Below are 20,950 nucleotides of genomic sequence, written 5' to 3'. Positions count from 1 at the left end.
TGAATGAGCACAAAAATTTTAAGGGGAAACCTGCCCTGCTGAGGAATAGGCCAAGACAATAGCTCCTACTATCCACCTGGCTAGAGTCTTAGATGTAACCATACTACCCCTATTTTTGCCCCCAAATTGTACAAACAGCCTAGAGGATTTCCTCCACTGACTGGTAATCAGTCAGTCAGGTAATGTGACAGGCATATTTTGACATCTAGACAATGCAGTTTCTTTTCGCTCTCACTTTTAGGGGATTGACACAAAGACGGGAGAACAATATCTTGGGACCTATGAGAGAGACCACTTTAGGCAGAAACGCTGGGTCCGGTTTAATAAGCACTCTATCCTCCAAGATGTTTGTATAGGGAGGGGAAGCTGAAAAGGCAGAAATCTCCCCCACCCCTCTGGCTGAGGTGATGGCCACCAAGAAGGCAGTTTTAAAGGATAATATTTTAATGAGTAAATCCTGTAATGGTTCAAAGGGAGGCTCCATTAACCTAGACAGGACTAGATTCAGATCCCACGGGGGGACAGACGACCTGAATAAAGGCTTAATTCTACTAACTCCCCTAAAAAATCTCCTAATCCAAGGATGATTGGCAATTGGGCAATCAAAAAAGGCACTCAAATGATAGACTTGTACCTGCTAAGCCTAAGGTTTTTATTGAGGCCTTCTTGAAGGAAATCTAGAAACAAGGCATAGGGGGAGGACTCAAAAGGATCAACGGGAGTCCCTGAAAATCTTAAGAAAGTCTTCTATACTCTAAGATAAATAGTGGAGGTTACCTCTTTTCAACAGAATAATAGGGTGGAAATGACCTCTTTGGATAGAGCTCTACGTTCTAATATTTCCCCCTCAAATGCCAAGCTGTCAAGTGAAGGTTCTTTACTTTTGGATGATAGACAGGTCCCTGGAATAACAGATCATGCCTGTCCGGAAGAATCTAATTATCCGTCAGGGATAGGATTCTTAGCCAAGAGAACCAGGTCCTCCTCGGCCAGAAGGGTGCAATTAGAATGAGCCTTGTCTGTTCCTGCCTCAGCTTCTGCAATACCCTTGGAAGAAGTCCCAGAGCAGGAAAGGCATACAGAAGTTGATCCGACCAAGGAAAGGAGAAGGCGTCTATTTCTGATGGAGAATTTCTTGGATTCAGGGAAAAGAAGAGACTGCATTTTCTGTTTTCCTTGGTTGCGAAAAGGTCTGATCTGAGGATGACCCCAAAGATGAACTATCTGGTTGAAGACCTGCTGATTCAGGCACCATTCTGCTTGATCAAAATAGTTTCTGCTTAGGTAATCTGCGACTTTGTCTTCTGTTCCTTTCAGGTGTACTGCTTTGATAAAAGGAATTAAAGGAATGATTAAATAGAACATTTCTGTGGTTAAGGACATAAGACGCTCTGATCTTGTCCCTCCTGGTCTGTTTAGGTAGGAGACCACCGTAGCATTGTCTAACAGTATTTTTACTCCTATTCCCTTTAACCTGGGCAGAAAAGCTCTTAAAGGGGTTATCACACTTCGCCTTTTCATACTTACCTGCTGCCAGAGCGCCGTTTACTTCCTGGATTCTGGCTGGGGGCGGGCTTCATCTTGATTGAAGTTATCTCCCGGCCGCGCTGCGTGCTGGACTGAAAGCTAGTGCCGCTGCGCCGCATGCACCATGGTGCTTATTCCTGGCCAGTATAGTACAGAGTCGGAGTGCGCATTCACGGCTCTGTACTATTCTGGCCAGAAGGAAAGTCACCATCGGGCATGCGCGGCGACGTGCGCATTTAGGACAGCAAGTGGCCCGGCCAAGAGAAAAGAAGGAGTCTTCTGCGCAAGTGCGGCCACCGGGATTCCGGAGAAGAGCGGTGGCCGTAACCAGGGGAGACCGAATGACAACAATGAGGTAAGTGGGGATGAATTTTATCCTAAACGGTGGGAATTTGTTAATCAAATATATTTACAAAAATGATCACTGTCAAATCGTTAACAAATTTAACAGTGATCATTATGATGGGATAACCCCTTTAAGGCTAGCAGCAATGCTCTTTGTTCTCTGACATTTTGGGAATCCTGGCTTTCTGTTAGACTCCAAACTCCCTGCAGCACCCCTCACTGACAGAATGCCCCCCAACCAGTTGGACTGGCATCCGTGGTTGTGGTTACTTCTTCTTGCAGAATCCAGGCGAAGCCCTGAAACAGATTTGACGGCTGTAACCACCAGTTTAAGGACTGTATCACCTGCGGGGTGAGAGGGATGCCCAGCAGGGACAATGATCCTTGCCATTCTCTTAGGATCTGCCACTGCAGCGGCCTGGAGCGAAACAGGGACCAACCTACTGCCAGAATTGTGGAGGTCATTCTGCCAAGAACTGCCATCCCTTGTCTGATAGTTTGATTTTTTGAAGCCACCAAGACTCGCACGTCTTCTCTTAATTTGTCTACTTTGTGCTGAATGAGGATGCACCATAGATTTACTGAATCTAGGATAAAACCTAGAAAGACATTTTTGGGAAGGGTTTAAGGTTGGATTTTTCCCAGTTAATCTGCCATCTAAGATTTATTAAAATGTTTACCACTTCCAGCAGATGAGAGGATAGAAAATCCACAGACTCTGCTACTATCAGGAGGTCGTCTAGGTAAGGTATAACAAGAATGTATTTTTCCCTTATGTGCACCATGACCTCTGCCTTTAACTTTTTACAAAGTCTTGGAGCCTGGGAAATTCCAAATGGAAGAGCTCTGTACTGTAGATGATGTACCTGACCTTCCATAGACACAGCTACTCTGAGGTATTTCTGAAAATCGTCATGAATAAAGACATGATCGTAAGCAACCTTTATGTCTAAGGTGGCCATCACACAGTCCTTGAAAAGATGCTTTATTGCCGACTGCACAGACTCCATTCAGAATTTTTTGTAGATATTGATTTAAGTCTTTCAGATTTATGATCATTCTGAAGGAACTATCCGGCTTGGGTACAAGAAAAAGGGAAGAATAAAACCTGCTTCCCTTTTCTGAGTCTGGGACATTAACTAGGACAATTTTTCTTTGAAAGAGAAAAAAACACTTTTTTTTGCTGAATTTTGAGTTAAAATTTTTAGCCTTTCCAGAGGGGGATAGATAAACTCTAGACGAAAAACGTCTTTCACAATATCATTTATCCAGGGGCTTGCAGAAATTCTTCCCCAAGCCAGAGAAAAAAAAAAAAAAAAAAAGAGATGGTCTTATCCCCACAGGACAGTAACAGTCATTGTTGGCTAGACTTGGGGCCTGAAGAGGACTGGGAATTAAAGATGAAACCTCTATGCCTTCTACCCTTGTTATTTCTCCACCTGTTTTGCTTTTTATTTGATTTATCAAAACTTTTTCCGAAAAAGAATGCTGCTTCCTACGGGGATTAGACACAGGAAACCCCTTCTTGCCTTATCAGAGGCTTTTTCCAAAAGGTCATCCAGAACTGAACCAAACAGAAATTCACTCTGACATGGGATAGAACACAGTTTGTTTTTCGAACTTGTGTCCCCAGACGATCCCTTCAGCCAAATCGCTCTCCTAGCTGAATTGGAAAGAGTGGTGGATCTGGCATTTAATCTTAATGCATCAGCTGATGCATCTGAAATAAAGTCAACCGCTTTTAGTATAGTGGGAAAAAAAACTTAGGAGCTGGTCCCTAGAGGTCTTATTCTGGATTTGGGATTCTAAATCCTGAAGCCACAAGCCTTCTATCCATCGGGTCTTTTAGGGCGCTAAGATCCTCAAAAGGCAAGGCAGATCTTTTTGAGATTTTCGCCATAGGGGCATCTAGTTTAGGAGGCCTGTACCAACAGGATGACTCGCCTTCATCAAAGGGATAATTTTCTTTTTATACTTCTGGGAATACTTTTTATCTGTTTTTTTCCATTCTTTCTGAATTAAATGTTAAAAATTTTCGTTTAACGGAAAGACTCTAGATCTTTTGTGACCCATATCCCTAAACATTATATCTTGAATGGACTTTTGTTCTTTGGATTCATCCACCTTCATTGTGGTTCTAATAGCCTTGAGTAAGTAATCTGTATCCTCAGGGGGGAATAAAGGTCTACCCGAGGAAACTTCATCAGAGGAGGAGCTTGAACTATCTAGGCTCTTTCCTTGCTCACTCTCCTCGGAAGATTCACTATCAGATATGATATTAGAATGACCTTGCTAGCCGCGGTATAGAGTATGATAGAATCAGAGACCTCAGATTTGACAATCTCTTTGATGCTCTGAAGTAATGATGGGGATTCCTCCTCTACCACTTTATTAGCAAAATTCTGACATAACATTTTAGATCAGGAAGAGGCAAGGTTTTTCTTGCAGACAGCACACTCTCTTCCTTTAATTTTAGCAGTGGCTTTCCTAGGGGCCTCTTTAGTATTCTAAAACAAATCAGAGACTAAAAAACTAATCATTAGGCATAAAAGGGAGGAATACAAAAGGTGGGGATTGACCCTCTTACCCCACCAAGAATACCGGTCTGCCATCATGACTATCCTGTACATCAGCGCACTGACCGCTCTCTTCTTCCATGTCTCCAGATAGAGTGGCCATATGCAACTAGGGATGCTAACAGGCTGGGTGGGGATCCTTCTGACCGCACGCTGAGAAGGAGGTTGAACTACCTGGATGAAGTTCAAACAACCCAGGTCAGGTCCCTGCCGGCGTATCAGATGTGGGCTTTATGGGGAGGATGCACAACTTGCTTCCGGAACACTGGCTACCCGGAACCAACATGTGTTCCAAATACCGGAAGTCGCAACCCGCAACTTCCGGTCTACGCACAGAGGGTGCTTAGAAAGGAAAAGGACCTCCTCCCGCCTCTGTAAGGTTAGCGAAAGCCAGAAGCAGCAGTGCCGGTCCCATATCTCCCAAACACTGCCAGGAGGATCCGACAGTAAGTCCCGGGACTGCACTGAAAAAGCCAGCTCGACAATTTAACCATAATTCCGAGACCCAGAAGGACACTGCCCCAGACTTGGCAGGATGCTCCTAGTGGAGTCTTACGCCGCACCAGGTAACCCACACTAGTAGTAATGCGCTGGGCTCCTGCAGCCTAATTCTCTAAGCTCTCCACCGCATGTCCTATCCTTAGGACAGGAAATAGGAACTGAGGAGATAGGGTTCCTGTTTCCTGTCCTGATGAAGGAGGCGGTCTCTCATGGGTGCTGTCATGGGCGTAGGGGAAAAATATCAGTGTTTGTATTCTTCTTTACAAACTTAAACATTCACTATATAAACTGAAAAATGTTTGAAGATTTTGGTTTATTTTGAGTCACTTAACTATTTAGTTGTATAACCACTGTTTCTGAGAACTGCTGTACATCTGTGTTGCATGGAGTCAACCAACTTCTGGCACCTGTGAACAGGTATTCCAGCCCTGGATGATTGGACTACATTCCACAGTTCTTCTATATTTCTTGGTTTTGCCTCAGAAACTGCATTTTAGATGTCACCCCACAAGTTTTCTATTGGATTAAGATCCGGCGATTGTACTGGCCACTCCATAACGTCAATCTAGTTGGTCTGGAACCAAGATGTTGCACGTTTACTGGTGTGTTTGGGGTCGTTGTCTTGTTGGAACACCCATTTCAAGAGCATTGCCTCTTCAGCATAAGGCAGCATGACCTCTTCAAGTATTCTGATGTATTCAAACTGATCCATGACCATAGTGTAAGAAACATCCACATATCATGATGCTTGCACCACCATGCTTCACTGTCTTCACAGTGTACTGTGGCTTGAATTCAGTGTTTGACAAACTGTCTCCGGCCATTAGACCCCCCCCCCCCCCCCCCCCCGCCAAAAAAAAAAAACAATGTTACTTTCATCGGTTCACAAATTGTCTCTTTAGGCCAGTCAATTCTGCTCTTTGGCAAATTGTAACTTCTTCAGCACGTCTTTTTTTCAACAGTGTGACTTTGCGGGGGCTTCTTGCAGATAGCTTGGCTTCACATAGGCGTCTTCTAATTGCAACAGTACTCACAACTTTAGACCTTCTTTGATCTTCCTGGAGCTGATTGTTGGCTGAGTCTTTGCCATTTTGGCTATCCTTCTATCCATTCAAATGGTAGTTTGTCGCTTTCTTCCATGTTGTTCAGGTTTTGGTTAATATTTTAAAGCATTTGCAATCATTTTAGCTGAGCAGCCTATCATTTTCTGCACTTCTTTATATGTTTTCCCTCTCAATCAACTTTTTAATCAAGGTATGATGTTCTTATGAATAAGGTCTGGAACAACTAATTTTCCTCAGAATTTCTCAGAGAGAAACCAGCATGTACAACATTTGCTGCCTCCCTTCCTTAAATAAAGAGCAGTAATTGCCGCCTAATTTTCAAAAAATTAATGACCTCACTCATTGAACTCCACACTGCTATAATTTTGAACATGGCCCTTTCAATAAGTGATTGAATTACAGAGAATCAGCAGTATGCATGTCATGACTGTTGGGTTTCAATTACTCTACTACACCTGCTAGTAAATTATTTGCCATTTAGAAATATCATTTCTACCAAAAACAGCGATTTATCAGGTTAGTAACTTATCACTGTATAGTGACTGTGCGAGGGTACTGCAGCCCAGATCCTATTGAAAAAAATGAGAGCTGAACTGGAGCACACGGGCGCTGGAAACTGTTTATGGTTCAAAAACATTTTTTATTAAGGTAGGTACATGTAGCAAACTACATCAATAAGGTGAGAAATGGATTGAGCATCATACATCAGAAATAACATATTTCAATACTAATCCACCTGTTTCGTGTATCAGAGCAAAGATAATAAAAGGCAGATAATATACAGGTGGTCTCACAATGTATACAGTCGGTGTATATCTCTAATAAAGGAAAGAACAAAGAATCCGGGGACATCCCGGTGAACACGTAAACAGACTAAAATACACACGACAAGGGAAGGACAACAGAGAAGGATCAGCTGGGAGGGAGGGGAAAAGGGAGCATCTGTATGTCAAGAGTCTAGACAAACAACTCAAGAGGCATCTGAGGGTAAAATACCAGAAGCCAAGCAAGACTAGAACGCAACTGAAGAGCGAAACTGAATCCAGGGATCCCAGACCAGAAAGGGCGCTGGAAACTGTTTAGTACTGTACTGCATAGTTTCCGGCGCCAGCAGCCATCCAAAACAGTGGAACGTGGTGGTGCTGGGTGTTGAGCCCCACTGATCTGATATCACATATCCTGATCAATATCTGAGTGCCGGAAAACTTTAAAACAAATAATTCATGGAGTTTCTTTAACTGGACCACAGAAAGAAGAAAGTAGAAAATTAAAATCCAAGCAGGAACCTGGTTGGTCTCTAATATTAGCTTGGATGATAAATTATAAAAGTGTCACACATTTCCAAACTACGTAATGAAATATTGAGGCACTCAGTCTGAAAGTTTTGCAAATCAAATGTATTTTTTATTTTTTCATTTTTCTGCATCATCCATTTGCCCGTGGTATATTAAAGAATGACAGACTATTTCTGACCAGACGTTTCGGTCACGGTGGACCTTCATCCAGCGCCCAGGCAAACCCCTATACAGTACACAGATAACATGACCACTGATGAAGGTCCACCGTGACCGAAACGTCTGGTCAGAAATAGTCTGCCATTCTTTAATATACCATATACCACGGGCAAATGGATGATGCAGAAAAATGAAAAAATAAAAAATACATTTGATTTGCAAAACTTTCAGACTGAGTGCCTCAATATTTCATTATTTGGATACGGCCTAATAAGCCCTTGATCGGCACCAGTGATACTACTTGAACAGAGTGCGGTTCCTCATTTCTCTACACATTTCGAAACTACAACATATCTATCTAAGAGACTGTCATAATTTATGGACATGCATATTCCAAAGGTAGGGACTATAAAACTATAGTGCTAGTTAAAAGGTGTCACACAACCATTTTTAGAACCATTTGAAGTCAATGGGACCTTTTTTTAATAGTCAGTGCTAGCGGACCCTAGACAAACCCCATTGCAATTACTGGGCCTGATTTTAATGGATATTTTAAACAAGAGTGCAACTAACAGCCTTTTAAAATGGCTACACTGCGAAGAAAGGACATTTCAATATACACTGAACAAAAATATAAACGCAACACTTTCGGTTTTGCTCCCATTTTGCATGAGCTGAACTCAAAGATCTGAAACATTTTCTACATACACAAAAGACCCATTACTCTCAAATATTGTTCACAATACTGTCTAAATCTGTGTTAGTGAGCACTTTTCCTTTGCTGAGATAATCCATCCCACCTCACAGGTGTGGCATATCAAGGTGCTGATTAGACTGCATGAATATTGCACAGGTGTGTCTTAGACTGCCCACAATAAATGGACACTCTGAAATGTGCACAGTTTTGCCTTACTGGGGGGGGGGGGGGGGATGTTGGAACAAGCTGTTGTATACGCCAATCCAGAGCATCCCAAGCATGCTCAATGGGTGACATGTCCGGTGAGTATGCTGTCCATGCAAGAACTGGCATGTTTTTAGCTTCCAGGAATTGTGCACAGATCCTTGCAATATGGGGCCATGCATTATCATGCTGCAACATGAAGTGATGGTCGTGGCTGAATGGCCCAATAATGGGCCTCAGGATCTCGTCACGGTATCTCTGTGCATTCAAAATGCCATCAATAAAATGCACCTGTGTTCGTTGTCCATAACATACGCCTGCCCATACCATAATCCCACCGCCACCATGGGCCAGAAAACCGTTCACCCACATGAAGCCACACACGCTGTCTGCCATCTGCCCTGAACAGTGAAAACCGGGACTCATCCTTGAACAGAACGCCTCTCCAACGTGCCAGACACCACCGAGTGTGAGCATTTGCCCACTCAAGTCGCTTACGATGACGACAAACTGCATTCAGGTCCAAACCCGATGAGGATGACGAGCATGCAGGTGAGCTTCCCTCCCGGTTCCTGACAGTTTGTGCAGAAATTCTTTGGTTATGCAACTCGATTGTTGCAGCTGTCTAGATGGTTGGTCTCAGATGATCATGGAGGTGAACATGCTGGATGTGGAAAACCTGGGCTGGTGTGGTTACACCTGGTCTGGGGTTGTGAGGCCGGTTGGATGTATCGCCAAATTCTCTGAAACGCCTTTAAAAACGGCTTATGGTAGAGAAATGAACATTTATTGCACGGGCAACAGCTCTGGTAGACATTCCTGCAGTCAGCATTTCGCTCCCTCAAACGTTGCGAAATCTGTGGCATTGTGCTGTGTGATCAAACTGCACTATTCAGAGTAGCCTTGTATTGTGGGCAGTCTAAGGCACACCTGCGCAATATTCATGCAGTCTAATCAACACCTTGATATACCACACCTGTGAGGTAGGAAGGATTATCTCGGCAAAGGAGAAGTGCTCACTAACACAGATTTAGACAGATTTGTGAACAATATTTGAGAGTAATGGGTCTTTTGTGTATGTAGAAAATGATTCACATCTTTGAGTTCAGCTCATACAAATTGAGAGCAATTGTATGCGTTTATATTGTTGCGTTTATATTTTTGTTCAGTGTAATATATAATAAAATACTCGCAGTATAGATAATGCCCCCCAGAGTGCCCCTCAGTATAGATAATGGACTTTTTTGTTCCCCCGAGTACAAATAATGATCTCCGTCGTGCCCCCCAGTGTAGATAATGGCCCTCTTTGTGCTCTCCCCCCCCAGTATAGATAGTGCCCCCCAGTATAGATAATGGCCTTCTTTGTGCCCATCAGTATAATGACCCCCATAGTGTCCCCAGTGTAGATAATGCCCCCCTTTGTTCCCCCTAGTACAGATAACGATCTCCATAGTGCCCCCAGTGTATATAATTGCCCTCTTTGTGCCCCCTAGTATAGATAATGGCCATCTTTGTACCCCCCTAGTATAAATAATGATCCCCATAGTGCCCCCCAGTGTAGATAATGGCCCTCTTTGTGCCCCCAGTATAAATAATGGACCCCTTTGTACCTCTGGTATTATAAAATGCCCCCTTTAGTCAGAGAAAAAAAAAGGAGATTTTTGTATAACTTACCAGTAAAATCTCTTTCTCGCTCTTCATTGGGGGACACAGAGACCTTGGGTATAGCTATGTCCTCTAGGAGGCGTTGACACTAGATAAAGCTGTTAGCTCCTCCCCTGGCAGCTATACCCCCTCCAGCCTGGAGAGAGAGCTTCAGTTTGTGAGAAGCAGTAGGAGAAGCAAGCTAAGAAAAAACACGGAACACCAACCATGGCAAAAGACCCAACGGGCTCAAACCATCAACTGCCACAACCGTGACCAAACAATAATACTGGGTGGGTGCTGTGTCCCCCAATGAAGAGCGAGAAAGAGATTTTACTGGTAAGTTATACAAAAATCTCCTTTTCTCGCCCATATTCATTGGGGGACACAGAGACCTTGGGACGTCCAAGAGCAGTCCGCAAGGGGGGGGAAAGAAACACAGACCCATGGAGCCAGCGCCCCTGCAGGCAACAGAGAACTGCTGCCTGCAAGACCAAGCTTCCAGAGGCGGTGCCCGCCGATGCATAAGTATGCACCTGGCAAATAATTGTGAATGAGCGGAGGAGGGCAGTAGCCGCCCCGCACTACTGCACGGCTGAACCTTGAACCATCCGAGCCCAAGAGCGCTAACCCCTCTGGTGAAAGGAGCCGCAACACTGAAGGGTGGAACCTTGCCCCGGGGACAGAAGTTCAAAAAAAAATGCAGACGTGCAATTAACACCCTGGAGGCCGCCAATGTTATGCGAGGACCCTCCGGAAGACAAAACCAAGGCGAGCACGGACGCCGGAAGGAACTGGAGGCTGACAAACAGTCAGAGCCCTGACAAGGCCAAATGACCCAACTCCTGTTCCTTAGGGTGGGAAGGGGAGGTACGTAGTGATGGAAGGCCAGATTCTTCATTGAGATGAAAATCAGAGACCACCGTCGGGAGAAAGGAAGAACGGCCCCAGGGAAGCTCCTACCCCTGGCAGAACCAGGACAGGTTCAAGGGGAGAATTCCGGAGTGCTAAAAAGACCAAGGTCTGATCCCAGGCGGTAAAAGGAGGACGGCATGGAGGAACCGTACGGCTATTCCCTGTAGGAAGGAATTGAGGACCCCGGGTGGGTCAGAGGACGCTGGAAGGCCACACAGTGTCGAACCTATCCAGCCAAGAACCAAAGCCCAAGCAAAAAAACCCCGATCCACCCCTGCTAAGGAGAAGCGCTCCACGGAAACGGAAGTGGTCCACCAATGTCCCCCCGAGCCGACCAGGTTTGACGGGAGACCGAGAAGCTGCCTGAATGAGGCATGTCCAACCGCAAGCCAGGAATCAATACATTGGATAGTCAAAGGTAGTGACGATATGAGAACCATTGATGGAAGAACTCCGTTAGCGACCGTGTAGCAAAACTGCTTGACGGAAGCAAACAACCAACCCAAGATTAGAGAGAAAAACTTCTGCCTCAAGGAGGAAGAAGAGAAGGGGTGTCCCGTTCCAGGAACCAAACTCCATCAACAGACGCGACAGCACCCCCCGCACATCCTGGCGTGGGGAGTCTCATAGTCTAGTCACGGAATGCGCAGCGAAAAGGCATGACTACATCGGACAGACATGCCGACACCAGTCAAGTATCGAGAGGTAGTGGTACACACCGGTAGCGCGCCCAGGACCAACGGTAGGAGTCACCTGTAGAAGGAGGAATACAGGAACGTCACAGGCCAACAGTCGGTCCAGAACGAGACCGAAAGAAAAAGAAAAAACCACAGAACCAAAAACCCTGCATCACATAGATGAGGGGGAGTAGCAACAGAGGAACCACCAAGGTTTGCGGAATGGCCGTGAACCCCGAGCCAGAGAAGGAAGAACGGAAAGAGAAAGGGGGAAGGGGGAAGCCCGTTTCCCATCCGAGACCAGCAGTATACAGAAGTAGCCACCGGATGAAAGCAGGGATGCCATACTCCGCCAAAAGAGGAGCCTATGCAGCGTACGCCACCGAATACGGAGACAGAAGAATCCGTCAACTGACGAAGGAGCCGTACAGGAGGAGCCAGATTACGCAATGGCTACCACAGGACCCCCATACCGTAGAGGAATCCGGTAGAAGCCACGGTACCATACAGCCCCAGGGAAGGAGAGCTAACTTTAAAACGCTCCACCCGGGAAGGGCGCTGAACAGGAACAACTGCCCAGCAAGCGTCAGGGTAGAACCCCTACCTGTTAGAATGCCCCACTGTAGCGACTGCGAACGCTAGTACCCGCACAGGCTGAACAGGCTGCAAAACTAAACCAGAGTGCCAACCCAAACACTTCCCACATCAGGAATGGTGGAAGAGAGTAAGGAGTCAGTGTAACACTTGGCCCTGTTGGCACGTAAACCATATATGTGCAATGGTGTACGCACCACTACTGATGCGGACAATACCGTTACTGACTGGGACAATGGAAACCCATAGAGATGGGAGTCTCCAGGACACAAGTGGTTTTGGGCAGGAGTTATAATCCTGCCCAAACCCAGCTCCAAAGGAACACAATGAGGAATAGCCACCGTATGTACTGGCGGAACTCATATAGTACTAGAGTAAGCGTACCGAGCACCGTCAAGTACCGACTGTCGCCACGCCCCCAATGAAATAAGCGCAGGCACCTAGAGCCGTGGCGCAGTTGAATTGCAGAATCTGAAGATGTACAGATACTCCCCCCCCGCTAGTGATCACTAGCGAAAGAGAGTAAGGCAAGTAGTAAGCACAATGACGCGCAACACTCCGCCTAAGGAAGGATAGTGCGACAGCCGGACCGTATCCAAACTGGCGCCACAGGCAGACACCCCACCAGGAAGGGGGGTTAATACCCACGGTGAAAACTAGTGCATATGGCAATCCTGTACCTTATGGGAGAGCAATTAGCACCCGAGAAAGGAGGTAATGGATACAGTACCCCTTGTAACCAGTGAGAATGGAAACACTCCACCAATGGAAGGAGCTAATGAATACGGCAGGTACAGAACCCAGTGGAGGTACAATTCCGCCACCTACAGAAGGGGGAATGCACTGAAAATAGTGTTATTGTACCTAGTCCACCTATGGCAGGGGACAAAGTATAAAGGTGAAAACCGGATCGTAGTAGTGCAATTACACCGGCTAAGGAAGGGGGTAATGCCCACGACGAGTGCTGCTGGCCACCGTAGACGCAACCTAAGGAGATTGATTCGGATTCACGTCAAGGCCCGAATCAGTGATTCTCCTCACCCCCCCTCCCTTGGGCGGACCCACTCCCGTGAGAGAGGGTGCACCTGAGCGTGACCCTGGGAGGAAGGAAGGGTGAGTGGAGATATCGAGGAGAAGACGACCTGCTGTGGTCCGCTTGCGCGCAGGTATACGCATTAGAAAATCGCCCCTAGCAGTCGCGGACTGCGCAGTTGGGGCTTATCAACCAAACTACCTGGGGGTGGATTGGGAACAGAGGTCCTGTATACAAAGGGAACCTGCGGAGAATTATCAACCCAACAACCCTAGAGGGTGGATTGGGAATTTCCAGTTTTTTTCCCCCACTGGAATCGCGCAGGTGGGGAATTATCAACCAAACGACCCCATGGGGTGGATTGGGAATTCCAGAGGTTCTCCACAGTATGGCTCAGGTAGATGAATATCGACCAAACGGCCCCGGAGGACGGATTGGGATCCCGCAGAGATCCTTAACTGAATTGCGCAGGTGGAGAATTACGGGAATACTTCAGCTGTCCTCCTGTGAGTTGCGAAGGTGGAGAGTTATCAACCAAACGACCCCGGAGGGTGGAATGGGAATTCCAGAGGTTCTCCGCTGTATTGAGCAGGCGGAGAATTATCAACCAAACAACCCCGGAGGGTGGATTGGGAATTGCGGAGGCTCTCCGCTGTATTGAACAGGTGGAGAACTACCAACCAAACGACCCCGGAGGGTGGAATGGGAATCCAGAGGTTCTCCACTGTATTGAGCCGGTGGAGAATTATCAACCAAACGACCCCGGAGGGTGAATTGGGAATTACGGAGGCTCTCCACTGTATTGAACAGGTGGAGAATTATCAACCAAACGACCCCGGAGGGTGGAATGGGAGTTCCAGAGGCTCTCCGCTGTATTGAACAGGTGGAGAATTATGACCAATGACCCCGGAGGGTGGATTGGTAATTGCAGCGGTCCTCAACTGCATTGCACCGGTGGAAAAGAATCAACCAAGCTTCCCCTGAGGGTGGGTTGGGAACTGTCAGAGGTCCTCCACTGGTCCACGCAGGTGGAGGATTATCAACCAAACGGCCCAGAGGGCGGAGTGGGAAACTACGGTAAGAGAGGTCGTCACATGTCCGGGGCAGGACACGGGCCCATTTTCGTGCCGCACAGTCAGAGTGGACATGACTGAGTGGAGTAGGGCCTGAATGGAGGCAGACATTTATTTCCAGCTTCATTTAATTTTTTTTTTTTTTATTTATTTTTTTTACTTTTTAAAAACTGGTCTGCCTAGCCTCAAGTGGATAAGAGGCAGGAAGGAGTTAACAGTGCAATAAGCAATTTTTCTAGGCCATCCAACCCCTGATAATCCGGAGCTGGCCCAACAGAAGTGGCTGGCCGGAAAGGGTTAACCAATAACGACATTAGGTCCAGGGGCGGTGCTGATGGGGGCGGGGCAGCGGCAGCTAGGCGGGAATTATTCGCGCCGGTCCGCCACCCTCCCCCTCTGAGTCGCGGCCTAGCAGGTCGCGAAACCAGGGCCTAAAGTTCCGATGCACAGCCACCCCGGACCCTCCCCCTCTGTACTGAAGTCAGCCGGAGGGTGGAGGGACCCGGAGCGGAGCGCGACACACATCCCGCCTGAGAAGCCGCACCGCGGCCGGGATGACAACAGGGGAAGGAAGCCTATAGGCCCCAAGAGAAGCCGGGGCCTAAATTTGCAGCGGCGCCCGGAGGACCGGGATGCTCACCCCGCGGCCGAAATCGTGACAGCCGGAGGTCCATGTTAAGTAAGTGCCAACCGCACTTTGTCAGATGTCCGCGAACGGCCAGGGGCATTAACCCTTTCGGAGCTGCGTGCTTGACGCCTGCTCCCGAAAGTAAAATGAAGGATACTGCAGCAAGTGGACGCCTGCTCCCGAGACGGACTGGGCTCCAGTCTTTTGCCGGAGGTGCCCCGGGAAAAAGATACATTAACCCTCTAAGAGCCGGAAGCAGTCGGCCTAGAGGGCAAGTGAGAGGGGGACCGCGTGTCGCATGGCGCCCGCCGGATTAAACCCCTGCTCTCTTTCAGGGGTCTTGCCATAGTTGAGTAAAGCCCCCTGGCCGTTAACCATAGGGTGACCCAGACTTTCAAAGATGGAGGGAGGGGCAAGGTGTCTTCATACTCACCTAGTCCCATGTACTCACCTCTCTCATCCTCTTCTCTTCACCCTCCCTAAGTGGACCTCAAGGTCACCTTCTCCAGCAGGGTCACCTCCTCAGCAGCTGGCACCGGAGTGGCAGGCGTCTGGTATGGCGGGAGGGTCTTCTCTTTGGCGGACCTAGGTGACCCCTTGGCTGGCGGGATGCAGGGGAGCGAGGCTGCCCTGGTCCACTTTGTCTTCTGTGGGGGAGGCAGCAGTGCGGAATCGGCACTGGCGCAACTCGACCCCGGGAGAACAGGGAGGCGAGGCGACCACTGTTGTCCCATCTGAAAAGGAAGGAAAAAAATAAAATCTTCAGGAGATCCCTGCAGAGCAGGGAGGTCTTGCCTCCTATTGACACTAGAAAAAACTGAAGCTCTCTCTCCAGGCTGGAGGGGGTATAGCTGCCAGGGGAGGAGCTAACAGCTTTATCTAGTGTCAACGCCTCCTAGAGGACATAGCTATACCCAAGGTCTCTGTGTCCCCCAATGAATATGGGCGAGAAAATAACTCAACCACTTGCAGATGCTAAACACTTGTTCTTCACTGCAAGCAGCAGGATCTCTGCTCCCAGTGTGATAAAGCAACATCATCACACTGGGAGGGCAGGTTCTGCTGCCTACCCTGCGGCACGTGCAAGTGGTTGAGGTGAGTATTTTTATTTACCCTAAGAGGTCCTTTTTTTCATAGTGTACCAATTTTTAACGACCGTTAGTCAGGTGCATTCCTGTCTAAACAGCAGTTAAAATGGACCCACTGATTTCAATTGGGTCCATCTTGCCACGAAAACAGCAAAAAATACGACATGTCCTGCTTTTTGACGGCTGCCATTCACTTGCTGTTTAAGAACGGCCATGTGGAAGCTCCGTAGACAGTAAATGTTCTAAAAAGGTTTTTTGTGTGAAGGAAGCCTAAATTACAAATTCAATCCTCTCTAGCACAATAAAAATAACCTTATACTCCTACGACACATGATATCCCGAAGCCTAACATAAAACTAAAAGAATGAATACTTACAATAATATAAGTACTTTTTCCAGTACCAGTTGGACCAACAAACACAGAAGGCTTCTGATGTGTTGTCAGCAACTTCATCAATGCTGTGTAACGAATTGTGTCCAAAGTGGGTACAATTATTTCATTAAACATCATATCACGTGGTATAGGTGGCACTGCAAACAAGTCTTGTGTCCATAGTTCCCATCTTCCAACACCCTACAAAGGAATATTTAACATATTTGTGCTTTTATTAGTTATTCAATGCTATTCTAGCATATTTTTACACAGTAGCCAGTTACAGTATCTGCAAATCTAAGCTCACACTTCGTGTTTCACTGCATTTTTTCCACAGAGGTCAGCGTATAAATTCTCAAGCACAGTATAATTAATAAAAAGTACACAAAGTTAATGCAGAACTGCAATATGATAAGAACAGGGAGCTGTATGAAAAAAAAAAAAAAAAAACATCTTTAAAATGTATTGGCACTGTAGTCCCTGCTGGATCTGAAGTGGTTGCATGCCATTTACCAACCACTGGCTTCAGAGACCACGTGTGCATGAACAGCTGAGGACTGTTACTGGCTGTCACATAAATAGTACATGATCGCATCAGGCCCAGCAGGGATTGGAGCCTTTGGGACGTAAACAGTGGTATTGGAGTGGTAGAACATTTTATGGTGAGATATAGTGCATTCAGAAAGTCTTCAGAACTTTTCACTTTGCTCATATTTTATGTTGCGACCACCAACTCTTATCAGGCTCCCTGTCCTAGCTGCTGAAAAACACCCTGACAGCCATGATGCTGCTACCACCATGCTTTACTGTAGGGAAGGTACTGGACAGTGCCTGGTTTCCATCAAATATGAAGCTTAGAACTGAGGCCAAAAAATCCGATCTTGGTTTCATCAGACCAGAAAATATTGTTTCTCACAGTCTAAGAGTGCTTTAGGTGCTTTTTGCAAAATGCATTGTGTCTTTTACTGAGGAAAGGCTTCTTTCCGGCCACTCTGCTATAAAGCCAAGAGTGGTGGAATGTTGTAGTAATGGTTGACGTTCTGGAAGATTCCTCCATCTGCATACAGGATCTTTGATGCTCAGCCAGATTGACCATTGGGTTCTTGGTCACTTTTCTTACCAAGAACATTATACAACGATTACTTAGTTTGGTGGTGCAGCCAGCTATAAGAAGAATCCTGGTTGTTCCAAAATTCTTCTATTCAAAAAGTATGGAGGCCACAGTGCTTAAGGGAGCTTTCAGTGAAGCAGAATTATTTTGTACCCTTCTCCTGAGCTGTTCCTCTACACAATCCTATCTCTGACCTCTACAGGCATTTATTTTCTCCTTGTGGCTTGTTTTTTGCTCTCATATGCATTGTTAGCTGTGAGAATTTACAAAGATTGAGGTATGCCTTTCCAAATCATGTCGAATAAACTGAATTTACAACAAGTGGACTCCAACCAAGGTGTAGAAACTTCAAAAAAATTATCAAGACAAATGGGAGGCCCTCAGAGCTACATTTCAAGTGTCATAGTAAAGAGTTTGAATACAGTATTTATGTCCACCAACATTATAATTTTTCCTTTTTAATAAATTTGCTAACATTTCTAAAATTCTGTTACCACTTTCTTATTATGGGGTACTTAGCACAGACTGATGGGGGAAAACTTTTTATTTTATTTTAGCACAAGGCCACAACATAATAAAATGTTAAGAAAGTGAAAGGTTCTGAAGATCTTCCAAATGCACTGTATGTCCTTTTCAAGATTCTCATCTGTATTTCCAATTAGGTTACATGCACACGACGTTTTAAGACCAATGGTAGTCTATGGTGTTATTCACACAGTAGTTTTTTTTTGACTGTCAGTGAAAAACTGAATAAAAAAAAAAATATAGACCATGTTCTATCTTGTCTGTTTTTCACTGATTGACAGCCCCCATACTATTGAATAGGTCAGTTTTTAACATCCGTTTCTCGCAAAGGCATCAGTGAAAAAAACGTCCATTAACAATGGACAGTTTATCTGTGTGCATGTAGCCTTAATATAAATACAATCTGCATTAAGATTCTATATTGTTTACACTGTTAAATCAGGGCTGTGTCCTGGAACCCATTTTACTTTAGATAGTAGAGATGTATTTTTTTACTGATCACTTCTCTGAGTATTTTGTCTTTCAAACTCTTACAGATTGAATTATGTAAGGAATATAGTCAAGATATTAAAGTTTTCTTGGCAGATGGAAACATTAAAAAGCTATTTCTCAAAAAGTAGTTATCATTTATCCAGAGCACCCAGCAGTTCCAAGAACAAGTCCCCTCTCTGAATGGAGCAGTAATTCTATCAGTGTACTGCTCCACTCAGTTCTATAAGGCTCCATTCACACGTCCGCAATTTCTTTCCGCAATTTGCGGAACGGAATTTCGGACCCATTCATTCCTATGGGGCAGCACGATGTGCTGCCCGGACACGGAATTGCGGACCCACACTTCCGGGTCCGCAATTCCGTTCCCGAAAGAAATAGAACATGTCCTATTCTTGTCCGCAATTGCGGACAAGAATAGGCATATTCAAGTGCGGGCAATGTGCGGTCCGCAAAATGCGGAACACACATTGCCGCTGTCCGTGTTTTGCGGATCCGTGGCTCCGCAAAACACGTTGCGGACGTGTGAATAGAGCCTAAGACTGAAGTAGACAGCTCTCTGGCAGTCCCACCGAAGCAGATAAAGCAGTGGACCAGCATTGATACTACTGCTCCATTCAGAGAAGGGACTTGGGAACCCTCAGTTCTCAAGATCATTGGGTTCCCTGCAGTCAGATCCCCAGCAATCTGACATTTATCAACTATGGTATATTGTGAATATTTTTGTGTATCTGACATTTATCAACTATGGTATATTGTGAATATATTTGTTGGATAACCATTTACTAGATGTACCATGTTACTGTGCAATGACCCAGCAGTCATACTGCGATATGCTCCCTGTGACAGACAAATAGTATCTGCCTTGCATAATATGAGAGGATTCCCCAGTTTATCATGTCATGTAGAATAAATAGATAATTCTAAAATATAGGCCTTTGTTTATCCTTTGTGCTTTCTGATCTAACTGATACACTACTCACAAGAAGTTAGGGATATTTGGCTTGTGGGTGAAACTTCAGGATAAACCTAAAATGCATTCTAACCTTTACAGGTAAGCTTAATGTCCAACTGTTCAATGTTTCACTACTTAATGCACACATTTCTGTTCTCTAATAAGGAGCTTAATGGCAAAATTAACAACAGGTGTTTGATCCATAAATCACCCAATACATTTCCTGGTTCAGAATTAGAATTGGTATTTAAAAAGTCCTTCTCATCACGCTGTTCCCATTTTGACATCATGAGACCAAGACGACACCTAACAATTGATCAAGCCATTGCGAGGCTTCAAGAAGGATGATCTACGATAGAAGTAGCTTAGAGTGTCACAGGGTGTAATGAAGAGATTGCAACAGAGATACAGAGAGACTGGAAGAGTCACAGAAAGGCATGGAAATTGAGTCCTTTGGCCACATCCCACACTGAGGATGATCCATTGTGTGAGTGCTAGACGATCTGCAAGTGTGCCTGACCACACCACCAAGCACAGGCGTCATCGTCTGGCATGGGCCAAGGAGCATTTAAGCTGAACGAGGGACCAGTGGGCCTCAGTGCTGTTCACTGATGAAAGTCTATTCACACTGAGCAGAAATGGCCACCAAAGATGTTGGAGACTTCAAGGAGAGTGCAGTGCATCAGCTATTGTCTTCACCTGATGAGCCTTTGGTGGTGTTAAAGTGTGGGCAAGTGTGTCTAGTCAATACAGAACTGCCCTATACTTTGTGAATGGTACAGTGACAAGCCCATACTACTTGAATAACATAATTATTCCAGTCAGTGTGCCTCTGCATGAACAACACAGGCCCAATTTCACCTTCATGGATGACAATGCGCTAGATCATTGAGGTCGCATCATTAGGGAACGGATGCTGGAGACTGGGATACCTCAAATAGAGTGTCACATGACAAGTTATTGAGACATTGACATTGTTTGTGGGGGTATACCCACCACTGTTGTTGGCTTTTGTTTCAATAATTTGCTTGAGATGAGGAAATCACCATTGCATACTTCTACTTAAATGCCCTACTTTCATGATATAATATTAATATAGCGTGAACTTTTAAAATTTTCCATAAATATTCATAACTTTTTGTGAGTAGTGTATGTTTGAAAAGGCATGTATGGAATGATGTGTGTTTCTGAAACACATTTTAGACATATTTAGAAATATACCTCTTTCACAAACCGGTAGTCGTAAACAGTGTTTTCTTTGGGAATTGGAACTGTAAAAGCTTTTTCAGGTGGATCAACAGGATGTAAAATTTTAAATAGAGTCCTTGTTTCTTCACTTAGTGGTCCTTCTACAATTTCCCTCATGAGTTTGTCAAACTTCAGGCGGTCGTCTTCCTTACAGCTTCCTCCAATGGACCAAACCATGGAAAACAAAAATATGCCCTTGGAGAAGAGATCAATACTTTATATTAATCCA

The 20,950-nt window shown here is 45.5% G+C and overlaps 1 protein-coding gene across 2 annotated transcripts in view; it reads right to left on the bottom strand.

The window, feature by feature from the left end:
- Positions 1–20,950, bottom strand: part of DNAH7 (dynein axonemal heavy chain 7) — a 518,555-nt gene that overhangs the window by 300,385 nt on the left and 197,220 nt on the right. For both annotated transcript variants that reach the window (XM_044302717.1, XM_044302716.1), the window contains 2 exons: positions 20,695–20,916; positions 16,397–16,594 (listed from right to left, as the gene is read on the bottom strand). In XM_044302717.1, coding sequence (XP_044158652.1) covers positions 16,397–16,594; positions 20,695–20,916 — 420 coding nt within the window. The remainder of the gene's footprint in view (positions 1–16,396; positions 16,595–20,694; positions 20,917–20,950) is intronic.

The sequence above is a fragment of the Bufo gargarizans genome, chromosome 8, assembly GCF_014858855.1.
Source record: "Bufo gargarizans isolate SCDJY-AF-19 chromosome 8, ASM1485885v1, whole genome shotgun sequence".
Lineage (NCBI taxonomy): Eukaryota > Metazoa > Chordata > Amphibia > Anura > Bufonidae > Bufo > Bufo gargarizans.
Note: the sequence above shows the minus strand (reverse complement) of the source record. Positions and strands in the feature narration are given on the sequence as shown.